The 15615-nt window shown below is 35.1% G+C and overlaps 1 protein-coding gene across 4 annotated transcripts in view; it reads right to left on the minus strand.

The window, feature by feature from the left end:
• Positions 1-15615, minus strand: part of GLIS1 (GLIS family zinc finger 1) — a 210237-nt gene that overhangs the window by 25062 nt on the left and 169560 nt on the right. For all 4 annotated transcript variants that reach the window (XM_087929939.1, XM_026707118.2, XM_087929938.1 and 1 more), the window contains exons 7-8: positions 14119-14251; positions 2401-2551 (exon numbers count right to left, since the gene is read on the minus strand). In XM_087929939.1, the coding sequence (XP_087786065.1) occupies positions 2401-2551; positions 14119-14251 (284 nt within the window). The remainder of the gene's footprint in view (positions 1-2400; positions 2552-14118; positions 14252-15615) is intronic.

Consider the following 15615-nt stretch of genomic DNA (forward strand, 5'->3'; position numbering starts at 1 on the left):
CATTTAGAATAATTCACTCAACCATCAACACGATTACTAGATTTTTAAAAGTATCATTAAAAATATTCATATTAATATGTGCTAGAATGTTAGTTTTGTCAGTTTTCAGACATTCCTAGTTTTCAGACAAATAGATTCTGGATCAATTAAAAAGATGTTTGCTTCTGAAAAAAAAGCATAGTTAAAAGCACATTGACACAGTTTGCTTTCTTAGATTAGCATGTGCTTCCATTGCATGTTTAGCAATCTCTCTCTCTCTCTCTCTCCAAATTCAATCCAGTAAGAGTCAAAGCCAATAAATATTAAATTTGTTCCTGGCTGAAGCTTATCAAGGAATATCCAATAAAAAGTGAAATCACTTGGCTTGTTTCATATGCTTTTGACACAATAGAAATTACATCAATGGAAAGGAATAAATCAATCAATCAGTAATGTATAACTAAGAAAAAGATTCTTGAAATAATGGATTTCCCTAAGGAGGATCAAAATTGGTATCATGACAGTGGGAAGGGAAAACCAGAGGAGACAATGAACACCCAAGGAAGTAAGTAGAGAAAGAAAAACAGAAACAAACAAAAATTCCCACCCTCTATTTGTATTCCCAATATCCTACTCTGTCAAGTGGAATATTACAACAGAAAGAATTCTAGTCTTTACTGATCCTTGGCAAGCTACAAACTCTGAGCTGTAGTTCTAACTTCATGTTCAGATTGTTTTCTAAGGAAGGAACATCAACCAATTTATATTTATAGGAAGGCCATAATACACATGGGTGTTTTGCATGAATGCACATACTTTTAAAAATAACTTGGCATACTATTTCATAAAATAATTTATGAGGTCATAAAGATTATATCTGAAAAACTGGAACTCCTGTTGACTAGGAGTGAATTAATCACTTAATCTAGTGCTTCATGATATGGTAAGGAGAGGAAGTTATTTTAAAAGTGTCTGTGTGCATGTATGTTATGGTGTTCTGGTAAATCCAGTATAAATCAGCCCATGTTCCTTCCTCAGTTAACAGTCACTTAATCTGAGAAAGTGATTAGTTCCCTCACAACTGATAGAAGAAAAGATCTTTGAGCTATTATCCAAAATCATACTTGCAATTCTGTGAAGACTGGCATTTATATTTGCTAATAACATTTAACATTCCATTGCTTAACAAGTTGGAACCTAAGCATCATTAGGCAATATCAGGACAGACTCAAAAGCAAAACCTTTTCCTTTAAATAATGTTTAGGGAACCATCCCAAAGTTCCACATTTGAAACAGTTTCTTCCAGTTTTTATTTACTTCTCAAAACTAAAGATCACTCTTATTGCAGCATGCGATATTGCAGATTTTTTTAGGAGAGCAAAGTCAAAATATTTTGAACAAAAGCTGGGTGGCCAAAAGAACAAGCCCTTATAATTGCAGTATGGGAAAACTTTCTAATAGAAATTGAATGGAAGCTCTATTTACACTCAGTTTTTGAATGTCTGAAAAATTACCGGACCTCAGGAAACTTAATTTTCCCACTATCCAAATAGGGCTGATAGATGCTGGTTTAGTAAGCCATACAGTTATGGGCATTATTATGGGTCACATATAATTTTCTCTTTCTCCACCCTAAAGGCCTGTCATCATTAGAAGCTACAATCTTAACCTCTTTCCTAAGTATACTTTTGAAATAAAACACTGCCGTCTATAATTTGTTTTGAACTCAGAGGCATTCAGTTTATCCAACTTTACCACATAACAGTAGTTTTCAAAAGTACCTTTTAAAAGTGTATATATATGTATCCCCACTTACCCACATTTAATGTAAAAGAAAATATAATTTCCAAAATGCATACACTCAATCACATGAGAAGAGGACGTGGGAAATTATGAGCACAGAGCTCAAGTTTCAGGAGGAAAACAGAGATGTGGCTCTATGCATCTGATGAAGTAAATTACACAAAATCTTATATCTTTTAAAATAATTTGATAACCTGAAAGGGTCCAACAAGACTTTCAAAGATCTTTTTGTTAGCACAACCTACAGAACTCTCCTTCAGGTTCCCTAGAGCAATAAGACTTAGGAAAGTCCCTTTAGGGATCCATTTTGGTTTCTTAGAAAAATAGCTCTCTAAGTGACCCACCACTCTAATATGATTTACAAATGAAGCTCAGAAAGAGTCATTTTTTCGTCCTTCACTTTTCAAATATGTATCTTTAAGAAAGAGTTTAGAGAAAAATTCATTCTTTCTTCCTTCAAATGTAAGAATAATTGCCAGTCAATGAAGCTTCACAGGTGGTAGCAGGCTGAATACATATGACTGCATGCAATGATCTTTCCTGTTCTTGAGTTCAGGAGACCCAAACGAAAGGCAGAAAGTTGGAACATTAAAAATTGGAAAATATTTTATTACATACCCTTCTCCGTCACTTCCTATGGATGATACATGATGATGTGCACTAGTGAGAGCTGACTCAAGTATGTGTTGTCTCGACAGAACATTCTGATGCGGTGGTAGAAGGCCAGGTGATGGTCCATTGTGGTTTGTGCTGGAGCTAGTATACATCCCTAAGGAAAAAAAATGTTTGTCAGTGAAAACTTTTTATACTTACTCTAAAAAGCATCTTTTTAGTACAGATATCTCAAACAAGTTGCAATAGGTTAAGTTGTTCACTTCTATAAAATCTCTTCGTGGATTTGGTTAGAAAGAGTAGCACTATTGTAATAGCTCTTTATAATCATTCATCTTAAGCTACCGATCATCAATAAAACAGGAACCTTGTCTTAACATTGAGAATGAGACTGAAGTATCTTCCAGATTTTACAAATATAAAATCATGTATATCTTAAATATTTAAAATACACTATAGGGAAAAACTGAAATAAATCAGTTTGTTTCTACTGTGCATGGAAAAACAAAATTGGCTGTGGAGAATAGTTTTCAATGGTTTTGGTTTCACAGTTAAAAGAAAGATTAAAAGTAGACAATAGGATTAGAACTGAATAACAGAAAACAGAATTTGAAGTTGAACTATGTATAAATGATGAATGTATAAACTTTTATTGAAATTTAAGCAGAAAAAGAACAAGTGAAACACTGCAGTACTATTACTATTAACCTTCTCATCACTCCTTATCAGCCATCCCCTCCTACTTGTGGCTATATGACTATAACTTTGTCGCTTATATCCTTATGATCTATATTGACTGTTTCCTAGTATGATTTGATTGCTTATTGTACCCTATGACTATTATTAAGTGTTGTACCTTATGATTCTTGACTCTTAACAAATGTATCTTTTCTTTTATGTATACTGAGAGCATTTGCACCAAAACAAATTCCTTGTGGGTCCAAACACACTTGGTCAATAAAGAATTCTATTCTATTCTATTCTAAAAGTGAAACACTGTATGATAAAATGGGCTAACGTATGTTTGCACATAATAAACTGATGGAACAGTGGCAAAATACATGATTAAAAGGATTGACATTTACATTATGTTATAACATCAGAACATTTTTGTAAAATGATGTATTATTGGTATATGACTCCAGAAAAATTATTTCAAATCATGTAAAAAATTACATAAATTAAAGGATTTATGCTAGAGAGTAGATGGGCTGTAGCCCAAGTCCGAAAGCTCAGAAGATAAAACCTCTTGTCCCGATGACCGATCCAGATTGGATCCTGCAACATTATCTTGGGACACATATATTCAGAAAGAAAATAAATAATATAAATTTATTTTTGGATAGAAATAAAAATGCAAGAGAGTATTTCTTCTGCTTAGTGAAGAGCAATTTTAGAGATAAAAGAACACAAACAAACATAACAGTTTTATAACTGCAGTTAAACTGTTTGAATCAAGCCCTAATGCACTAAGGAGGACAGCCCAACAGGTGGACTGTAGTTGAACCAGTGAGAAATCAGCTTGTTCTGAAAGGATGTTCATGTGTTTAGATTTATTTATTTAGCATATGGCATGTGTTAGCCAGGGATCACTGAAATCACAGCTATCTCTGTGAAAGGATTTTTTTCAGGTGATGTTATCTTTACCTGCGGGACACCTGAATGCCGGTTCCCGGTAGGCATTTGGAGTAGGCTCCTTTCTTGTCCCTGCGCAGTTTATTCACTCACAGGAATCAAACCAAGCTACCGACCTCAGCGGTGTACAAGCCCAGCATCTTACCACATGAGCCACTGCAGCCCCATACTTATTTAGAGAAAAGGAATCACATGGATATAAAGCATTGAATTCGGTTCCTTGACATAACCAAACCTTCACATGCATCACAGGGAGTGGCCACTTAAAGTGAAATGACTGAAGAAGCATAAAAGCTCTGGATCTCTGAACTTTCCTAGTATTGTTCATGAAGCAAGCTGCCTACATGGGAAATATGCTTGCCTGAACTGAAGGTCAAAAGGAGGAGGAGAAGGTCATTGGAAACACAATGCCAATGCCAAGTCTTTTTATAGATTAAGGGAGAATTGTTCTTATGACTGCGCAACTTTAAATTATATTTTTCTGCCGGTAATCCTCAACTTATAAAACTTCATTTACGAACTGTTCAAAGTTTCAACAACACTGAAATACGTGACTTATGACCATTTTTTACACTTAGGACTGTTGCAACATCCCCATGGTGACATGATCAAAACTCAGATGCTTGGCCACTGGTTCATATTTATGACAATCGCAGTGTCCCAGTGTTATGTGATCAGTTTTTGTGACTTTCTAACAAGCAAAGTCAATGGAATGGAGAAACCAGATTCGCTTAACAACTGTGTAACTAACTTAACAACTACAGTGATTCTCTTAGCAATTGTGGCAAGAAATGTTGTAAAATGGGGCAAAACTCACTTAACAAATGCCTCACTTAGCAACATAAATTTTAGGATCAATTGTGGTCATAAGTTGAGGATTGCCTGTATACCAGCTTTAAAATAATCCCTTAGCAAGGGGGATGTTAACATTATTTTAATGTATAGATTGTTTTTCTTTCTGAATAAATAACAAATAGGATAAAAGTTTTTACCAATGCTCATATCAGGAAAGACATTCAAATTTAGCACCGACCTCTTAAAACGAATCAAGAAATTATATGAACATTAGTAAGAGAGTGTACAACTCTAGTGACTTGTATTGAATGGTATAAACTAACATCCTTCAAAACTCAAACTGGTTTCCCAAAATTTGCATTTTTTAATCCCAGTTTGCTGACTTAATCTTCCTGTTACAGTACTGGCTTTAGAACAAACAGATGGATTTGCATGTGATGTGCATTAGCACTCTCCACATTTCCATTTTCCCCCTCATATTTTGATAAGTGCTCCAACCACAAGCCTTTTCTTATATTGAGGGAAAGTCTTTTTGAGAACACATGACAAGTTATTACAAGCTATTAAAGAAAATGTTATTCTATAATTTTATTCTCTGCAGATAGTATAATGCTGTGATGTTGAACCTATAGCACGCATGCCACAGGTGGCACACAGAGCCATTTGTGTAGGCATGCGAGCCCCAAACTTACCTCACTGTGCATGCACGTGCCTCCCAGCTGATTTTCGGCCCATTTGAGGCTTTTTTTTTGGCCTTTTAGAGGCTTGAGGGAAGCCTCTGCAGCCTTTGAAGGCCCCAAACAGCCGTGTTTCATCACTTCCTGTATTTCCGGAAATACCAGAAGTGATGAAATGGGCCCATTTTTTTGTCCACCAAAGGCTGCAGAGGCTTCCCTTGAGCCTCTGAAAGGCTGAAAAAGGCCTCAAATGGACCAAAAATCAGCTGGGAGGCACACTCATGCGCAGTGCAGGTAAGAAGGCAGCATGGGGGAGAATCACATGTGCATGCGCTGGGGGTGTGGGGGCCACATGCATTGCCTTCTGGGTGCTGGCATATGAGTGTGTGCACATGAGCATGCATGCAATTTTCGGCACAGGACACCAAAAAGGTTAGCCACCACTGGTATAATGGATTCTGCCTCTATTTTCATTTATATTTCAGACACCTGTATGATTTCAGGATGTTATAATTTCTTTCTTAGGGCATCTTAGTGTGCTTAGTCCATATGCTAATATTCAAATGACATTTTAAAATATGTTATATTGTATTACATTACATTGATTACATTCTATTATTATGGTATATTATTCCTAGCCATCACATTACTATTTGATTGGAATAGAAATCAAATAAATGTCCCATATAAGAGGTGAAAAAAGGGAGAAAAAGCACATGTCTAGATTCCTGAAAAATACAGGTGCTTCCAGAGCCATTCACTTCCAGAAAGGTTACACTGTCTGAAAAGTTGCACTTCTGAATAAACAAATGAAGCAGTTGACATAAACAAAAAAGATACTGTAGGCAATATCATTTGGAGCTTGCTTCTGAATATAATGGTACCATGGCAAACTAAAAATACCTAAGTCTTATAACAATCAGATGAGACGTACACTAGTGTCTAAATGTAATTTAGGTATGTCCTACTGATCCTGGCCAAATAGTAATAAAATAGTTGAATTTAATAATTCAATATAATATGGCAAAAAAAAGTATTTGATGTAAGTTTGTTAAAAACATACCTTGCAAGCAACAGAGTATTTTCATAAGAGTAACAATTTGGAAATTAAGACACAATCTCATAGTTATGGAGTGCAATAGGATTTAGCTGAAACATGTGTACAGAGGTAAAATTATCAAAGCTGCTGTTGAGTCAGCTTTAACATTCATACTACAGATAGCCGTCGACTTATGACAATAACTGATTCAAAGCTTCTGTTGCTAAGCAAGGCAGTTGTTAAGTGAGTCATGCCCCATTTTACAACCTTTTTTGCCATTGTTAAGTGAATCTCTTCAGTTGCTAAGTTAGTAACATGATTGTTAAGAAAATCTGTCTTCCCTGTTGACTTCGCTTATCAGAAGTTCGCAAAAGCTGATCACATGACCCTGGGATACTGCAACCATCATAAATACTTGCCAAGCATCTAAATTTTGATCATGACCATGAGGATGCTGCAACAGTTGTCAGTGTGAAAAACAGTCATAAGTCACTTCAAATAGTCACTAAACAAATGGTTGTAATTTGAGGACTACCCGTATAATAAATTTCATACAGAGAACAAGATTTTAAAAAGCAGAATAGTACAATGGAACTAGGAGCAGAGCTCCTATTCTACTTTAGGAAAGAAAGAAAGTTAAGAAATCATATGGAAATTAAGGGAAATAAATCCGTATCTCTTGTTTTTTATAAAACAGGACAATTCTATTATAAATAGATTTGATTTTAAATTGAATCTATCTTAGTAATGCTCTGGTCCTTCAGATAAAATTGCCTCAAATTTTAATCATTTAAAACTGAGAAATTAGACCCTAATCAATAAACTCTTTTGCTTGGAATGCACATGGGTTGTTTATATCTAGAACTACGGATCTCTTAAATTGCTGTCTAGGGATTACATGGCCGTAAAAAGAGAATTTTTAGTTAGTATTCACAATTACAAAAGCAATTTTAATTTTGGTACACTTTTTAGTAAACTTTAAGTTATTTTTTGAGAAGTTTCTTTTTTGTGGAATAAATTTACACTATACTGTTAATGTTTTACACATACCCTAATTGAAGACAACTACAATCAGTTGACTGTTTTAAACAATTATCATCTATTTGCACATTAAATATTGTTTTCCTTTATCCTATGCAAAATTCTGGCAGCCACTGAAATCAAAGATCTTAAGTAGATAGTTCCAAGTAAGGTTTGCAGTTTTAAGTTCTATCTTTAGCATGACGAATTGTTTTGGCTGCTATGAGATATCAGAAAATTATTTTAGCTAATTCTAAATAAGAAAAAAGATTGAGAGTATTAGTTTATCTACAATGTCTAGACATACATCTGGGGTACCATTTCTTTTTAATCCCTAAAAGCTAACAGGTATGCAAACTCAAAAAGCAGATGTCTTTTTAAACCAGTGACGATTTATTTTAAAAATTGTGCAACAAGCTTCTTTTGATCTCAAATGTGGTTCATACAATAGTACTTCAAATTTATTGGACAAGTCAGAGATTGGTTATGAAAGACTATTTTCATAATGTTAGAAATGTAATACAGAAGTTGAAACATTAATTTATAAATGGCTTGTCATTCAGTTGATACATTTTTGTCTTGAATTTATGGACCTATGAATAGTAATTTTAGAACTACCATTTCTATCTAGGAATGTTATGTTATTTAGACTATTGCGAAGCAGACTTTGACAATGACACTAAGGTGATTATTATACAACATTGGAAAGGAAAATCTACCTAGATTGCAGTTACAGATTGTTGAAGTATACAGAGTCTTACCAACGTATAAATTGATTTTTTTTCCAAAAAAATAAAAATATTAACTATTTCTATAAGTTTTCCCAACATTTGGGGGCATATACTAGAACATCGCATATATTAGAATGGAGTGGATTTAAGTGTCATATGTAAAGTAAAGCAAAAAAAAAAAGAATTTGATGTATTGGGGGTTAGCTGTTTAAACACATACCAAGTTCTTTTGCTAGCAAATCTCAGATAAGAACAGAAGGAAGACAGATAAGACAAATAAGAACAGAGGAAGATATCTATTTCAGAGATGAGGTCACAATGAATATAATTAGGCTGTGATAACATCCCAGTGGTTGTTTTATTGACAGCTTAACAAAGATCTCTCATGTTTACAACACAGTGTCTATTTAATTATTAATTATTAGAGAGCCAGTTTGACCAAGTGGTTAAGGCACAAGACTAGAAACCATGAGTTCTAGTCCTGCTTTTGCCATGAAAGCCAGACGGGTGACTGTGGGCCAGTTATTTTCTCTCAGCCCAATCCATCTCACAGGATTATTGTTGTGGAGGAAATAGGAGGAGAAAAGTGTGTTTGATAGATTCACTGCCTTGAGTTATTTGTAAAAATAATAAAGGTGGGATAGAAAGCAAATATAGAAATATTTATAATAGACTCTGAATATGTGGATAGAGGCCTATTTGCATGGGATCCTGTGTAGGCATTCTAACAAAATGTTCATAAGTGGGGCACTAAAAAGCAACCATTTCATACTCATTTATTTCTGGAAATTGCATTTAAAAGGGGCTATAGGTTTCTCCCATAAGATTTAAAGTGTCCCTGAAAGGATTGGCGAGGTTTTTAAAATGATACACATTCGAGTTTATACTAAGCTTATTTGTTTACATTGATAAATAACATGCCAATGAAATGAAATAAAATAAAATAGCAATTTTAGGACATTATCCATTATCATCACTAAGAAACATCCAATGCTGCTAATTTGCTGAAAATATTTTTAACTAGCATTCTGGGCAAATTACTATTTGTCTATTCTGCAGAAACTATGTAATTATAGTAAAGCAAGGTATTATAGTAACATAGGCTAAAATTTTGTTTTCCTGGATATATCCTAAAGACCAAAATATTTAGTTATTTTAGTTCCTTTATATGTTCAAATGAGGAGCAGTCATTTACTGTAGATACAATGTGCTGCACCTAAGCTGCATAAGTGCAGACTCCTGGTGTATATCTTAGCTTGATGCGTGTGTGTGTGTGTGTGTGTGGTTTCCTAACACATTAACCACTTCAGATTATAAATACATGTAATCCATCAAAATCTAAACGGCTTAACCTTTAGCACTAACATCTGTTAGAAAACTAGCAACATAATCATCTGGGATAAAGGCTTTTTAGGGATTCTGCCAAGTAACTGCAAAGATAAAAGAAATAAAATTGCAAGTTCAGAAAAAGCAAACAAAACAAAAAGTTCTGAACACTGTATTATTTTCTGTAAGTCCCACAAACATCTCAAAACTGGGGTCATCATAGCCTAGTGGATGGTTAATGCTCTAAGGATATGATCTGCTGAAAACTATTTGAATCGCAATGAGCTACTTCAGAGAAGATTGCACGTCATCTGAAGTAATGTGAGTCTTCTCCAAAACCAATCAAGTTATTCCAAAATGATTAGAACTACAATAAAGTGATTTAGGCAATCCAGAATCAGATAAAAATGACTTTGTGGAATGCAGTCCCAAGTGGCAGGAGGGAGGGGACCTTGCCCAGAGAGCAAAGAGATCATGAAGCTTGGAATATTTCATATTCAGGAAAAGGGCGAAAGTAGACCCTCCCTAGAAAGTCACTGGAGTATATCTAGTATTTAGCAGACTGTTGCTTTAGTTTGGCAAGATTTCTGTCAATAGGTGAACACAATAAGGTAACTACTCAAAAACAACTATACATGTCATTTTTGATTCCTTGAGCCTTACATAAATCTTGCCAGACTAAAGCAGCACATTTGCTGTCTTTTTGCTTTCTGTAAAGGCCCTCTCCCTTCAGCAATTTGGGGATGCATTCCACAAGTACACACACACACACACACACACACGCACGCACAAAAGGCAAAGGGAGAATGGAGAGCAAAAAGTAGGCTGTGACTGACAACTTTGCTTTTACACAAGGAGTGACTATATACCCTACCGTTATATTTATAACTATCTGTATTTGACTGAAAGTGCAAGTAGGAATGTTCAGAATCTGGTTTACTATCAGCACTAAAAATATACTTTCCACTGCTTTTCTTGAAGATGCTGCCTGCCTGCAAATTAAGAAGGGTATCTTTGAGCTATAAGTAACTGGAAGAGAAATACCATGCAAACAGTGCTGTTTTCTGTACTCCTGCTCATAAAGTAAAGAAAACCACTCAATTAACCTGGGTTTCCCCATGAAGCAAAGTGAGTAAAGAACACAACTTCTCTGCCTAAAAGCGGGTAAGGGGAGGAATGTCTGGAAGTGTTTACAAGCAAGGAAATGTTAGATGGACTGCAGAACTGAAAAGCCACAGTGATCAGTTGTGGTCTTCACCTCTCTGCAGCAAAAGAGTGAGAAAGCCCCAGCCCATTATTCCATGAACAAGCGGCTTGAATGCTAAAATCTTGGTTGTGTGTCAATTATTTTCAGAAACTGAGTTTTGCATCAAGTACTTCTTTATAAGCTTATGAACTGGCAAGAGGCTCCTTTATTTCTTGTGTGATATTTTAATGAGTACAAATGCTGTTGCTACACTTCTCTCAAGAATGTGTTTCACACCCTCTTTAAACTAATATCTGCAAAAAATACTGCCCATTTCTGCCAAAATAACAAAACTACTTAAAACTGTTGTTTAGTAATAATAGCACTTGCATTCCACCTTTGCTTCCAAAATTTTGCAGATTATTTTTAAAGCCATCTCTACAATATATGTCACATTCATATAAATTTCTTTTAAAGTGATGGGAAAAGAAGAATCCCTTTTAACTCTCTGCCAAGTTCTTTGGAGCAATCCTTCCCTTCCATCAGTTCTGGATAAATTTGTGGAAACTTTATTCTCTCAGGAGAGGCTAACAATTACTCAGTCACATTTGCTAAAAAAAAAAAAAACAGTTTAAAAGTTTCTCCTAAAAAAGACCTTTACACTTTGATGGCCTGCCATATTCACAAATTTCAATGTAAGCATTCTTTTATTTTAATAATGTGTCATAAAAACTATTCTGACTTTTTGGTCTGAAAACTGGCAAGTTTCATTCACTCAGAAAACATGCCATGTTCGTAAATATTATCCATATCTGTTAAATATTTATTTTAAAAAAGCTTTTTAACTGAGGGTGGAGATTTGTTATTTGAGCTTGTGGGTTGGTTTCTGAACATTTCGTTACCGGACTAGGTAACATCTTCAGCAGAATTGAGGGGATGTCAGTGTCAATGTTTTTCTGCTTATAAGGGCTTTGTGTGATCAATAGGTCTTGTGATGGCGACGTCACATCAAGTGAAGATCTTGCAACGGGTCTTGACGTGACCCTCACCTTGACATGACATTCACTTGATCTATCACAAAGCCCAACACAAGACCCTCACTTGATGCAACCACATCTAACCCATCACAAGGTCCATCACACGATTCTCACCTGATGACCGTGACCTGACCTCCCCATCACAAGATCTACTGATGACATGAAGCCCTTATAAGCAAAACAGCAACACTGACATCCCCTAAATTCTGAATATGTTACCTAGCCTGGTAATGAAATGTTCAGAAACCAATCCACAAGCTCAGAAAATGAACCTTTACCCTCATTCTACATCCAAGCTACAGATATTCACCACTATCACAAACATTATAACTGTTGGTTCATATTCCAGAAAGTTAATAACCTGTACTAACTTTTGGATTTCACAAAGATTTCACTTTAAATTTCAGGTGATAATGTTACATCCAAAGTTATCTGAATTGATTTTTTTCATCTATATGTGTTTTAAACTGGATTTATAGCGAATTAATTAGAAAGATGTGAGCTAGTCTCTCTTGTAAAACGGATATAGTAGCAATAGCTCTCACACAGAGAATTATCATACACATGGACCTAGGGTGCACTATAAATTATGTGAAACAATTCCATTATAACAGTAACATGTTGGGAACTAGGGAAGATACTTGTTCAGTTGGCTCTTGATGGCAACAGAGAGCTGGGCTACCTGGCCTCTCTGCCTGGTTTAACTAGGTTCTTTTGATGTTCTTTACATAAGGATTTGTAGCCTAAATTTTCTATAAAGCAGCAGTACTGCATTCACTTTAATTATTTTGAAATGCAGCACTGCAAAACCAGTAACCACAAGAGCACTCTTAAAATATTCTCCCCTTTTAGCCTAAGCACATGGAGTTACTTTGAAATTCAGCATAACAGGAGAAGAATCACAGAAAATATCTCCAGATGCTAGCTTTGTCCTTAGTATATTTAAAATATGTTAGTGGGAAAGGTTCTAGGTAATCTGAATAAGCAGCACTCTATTCATTATGTTATGATTTCTTTGAAAAAGCAATTTAGTATTAACTATTTTCAAAGAGAATAGAATGAGGCATAGTATAGAACATTTGACAGTACATTTTTTTTTAAGTCTGTAGTCTGCTATGTATCCTACAAAGTAATTTGGTTCACTAATGCTAATAAAGTAACCTTCAAAATGGAATCCTACCACAGCTTGCAACCTATCTGTTGGTTCTAAGTAGGACCTGGTGGCCAGATGTCTTTGCTGCTGTATGTTCCATTTTTCATGTATCTTTTGGCAGTCTGACATCCTACCCCTAAGGTTCCAACCCATTATTCTTGAATTAATAGCTATATTTAGCCAAGGATCACTTCAGTCCTGCTCCAACTTGGTGCACTCCAGATGTCTATAGCACATATAGATAACCTGAGCTCAAAGTATCACCAATATGGCAATCTGGGCTACAAACTGTTTTACATGACATGGTAAACAGACTTCCTTCAGATGAGATCAGACAGCAAATTTCAAATTGCTAGAAATTCTGCGCTGCATGACCACATACATACAATATGAAGGGCATAAAGTTATGGAAAGGTTGCTTAATGGAAATTTGTGGAAAATGCAAGACCACAATTACTGCTTCTGTCTTAAACTACTATAGCTGTTAATAGAGATGGCCACATGGACTTTTTTGCATGTTCCAAAGAGATCATTATGGAATAGCATTCTGTCATTTTCCTAAGTTCAGTGCTTTCATGCACATACAGAATGTGGCTCTTTTTAAACCAAGTTTACAGTTTGAAGTCATTCTTATTTCATAACCCCAGAGAACCTTTACTTGAATGAGAAGTTGGTAGAAGATAAAAGGAGAGTCCTATCAAGTAATTGGTCCTCTGTGGATTTTCCTGGTTTTCTTGACAGTAGTCAAGCATTGTAATTGGCCCTCACATAAATTGTCTCTTGTTGGGAAAAAATATAATTATACTGTCTAAAAATATAACTCAAAAGAATGCCATCAGCTATATCAGGAGCATATTTCAAAATATAAGTTGATTATTTACACATTCAAATTGACAGCATGATTATTAATAAGTTGTTTTAATCTTACTTTTGAATTTCAGGTCTAAACATATTTACATTCTTCCTTTGATATGTTCTTTGGAGTAGTATATTCTTTAAAAAATCCTGAACGGTATACTGATATGTTTGTTCGAGGCATCTGGCAAGCTTTATATTTAGATGGAATTTGCATCTGAGTTCTTCACAATGAATCCTATTTATTGTATTTAAAAGAAATACTCCCACCTGTAATGAGGTCGTGGTGGCTCATTGATCTCCCACACTTCCCATCCAAAATGTGTTGTGAAGAAGGGTGAAGCTGCTGCATAGTTAAGCATTCACTTAATATTTCTTGTTCAGCATCAGAATATGAATATAGCTATAAGAAAGAGATTTTCATTTCAAAGAGTAGAATTCAAATGCAGCTAATTTAATACATATGGCTTTTTGCCCATAGCCTATACATATCTGCAAAAAAACAAAACATCATTGTTTCCTTTAGTTCAGCAAGGGGAGATATATTAGGCGCTTGGTGCTTCTAATTTGGGTTTTTTGCATATGCAAATTTATCACACTAATCTACCAGCATCATGTTGTTTTTTAGAAAATTACTATGCATTTTATAATTTTACAGAGTAACTGAGCTGCACAGTATTTGCCTCTCATATCTTAAGTTCTCTTTCTCAAAGAAATGCGTCAATTGGTAACTGTCTTGGTTGGAATTTTCTAGATAAGGAAAAATGTTGGTACTTCTCAGATTAAAATGAGCAAAATGGTGGGTTGTTGCTCATGTGCAAAAGGTATTGATGATCTGTCAGCTGTTTTCCATGTAAATTAATGCACTGGCAAAAGTGTCTGAAGCATGCTCTCTTCGCAAACCACAACGTCGATCATATTAGAAACAGCAGGAGAGGAGAATTAAGAAAGAAAAGCATTTCTAATTCTTTTTCAAACATACTAATGCTGCCAAGGTTTTGTCATAACACAAAGCTCAAATTACTCCAAAATATCTATCCCCTGTTATGGCTGGGCTAATAAATGGTTATTGTTTTGAAGTTTATAGAATTCAATTCTGCCCTTCTCTTGGCTTGGTTATTCTAAATTAAAAGATCTAGGCCAAGCAGTTTAACCTTCAGTCTTACAGTCAGTTTGTATAAACATTCAATATTCTAGGACAAAACCAGCTAATCAAGGTTTATGCTATTACTACTACTGCTATAAGTACTGCATAACTGCTTATTTTTCATCTAAGAATTCATTTCATTGGGGCAGTGCTGCTTAAATAAAGTAGGAAGTAAAGGTTCAATGTTGAAGCAGATGTACTGCATGCAATAAGACATTTCAGGTTAAAAACTTGAGGAAGGGGAAGCTTGCCTCAAAACCTGAAGCCTATACAACTTCTATATCCTTGGTTCTAAGAAATCTTGTGTCTGGAAAATATTGGTACTAACTGAGGCATCTGCAAATCTGTATGATAGAACTACTCAAGAAAGGAATTACAACCGCAATATGAAACCCTCCTTTCTTTTGTATCTCATCTACACATGTACAAAGTGGCAAGGCTTCGACTGCATGATTGCATCTGTCATTGTGATTTTTTTATATCCACTGCCTCATCACTCTGCCATGGATGCTTCAGATGCCGGATGCTTTATTAGCCTCATTCAGGAATAGGATATTTCCCTCATAGCACTCAGGTTGTGGCTTTTTTTTCCTGTTCAGAAAATTCACTCATTTTCTCTT

Source organism: Pseudonaja textilis, chromosome 3 (assembly GCF_049901715.1).
Source record: "Pseudonaja textilis isolate UNSWEBS1 chromosome 3, rPseTex1.2, whole genome shotgun sequence".
NCBI classification, from domain to species: Eukaryota; Metazoa; Chordata; class Lepidosauria; order Squamata; family Elapidae; genus Pseudonaja; species Pseudonaja textilis.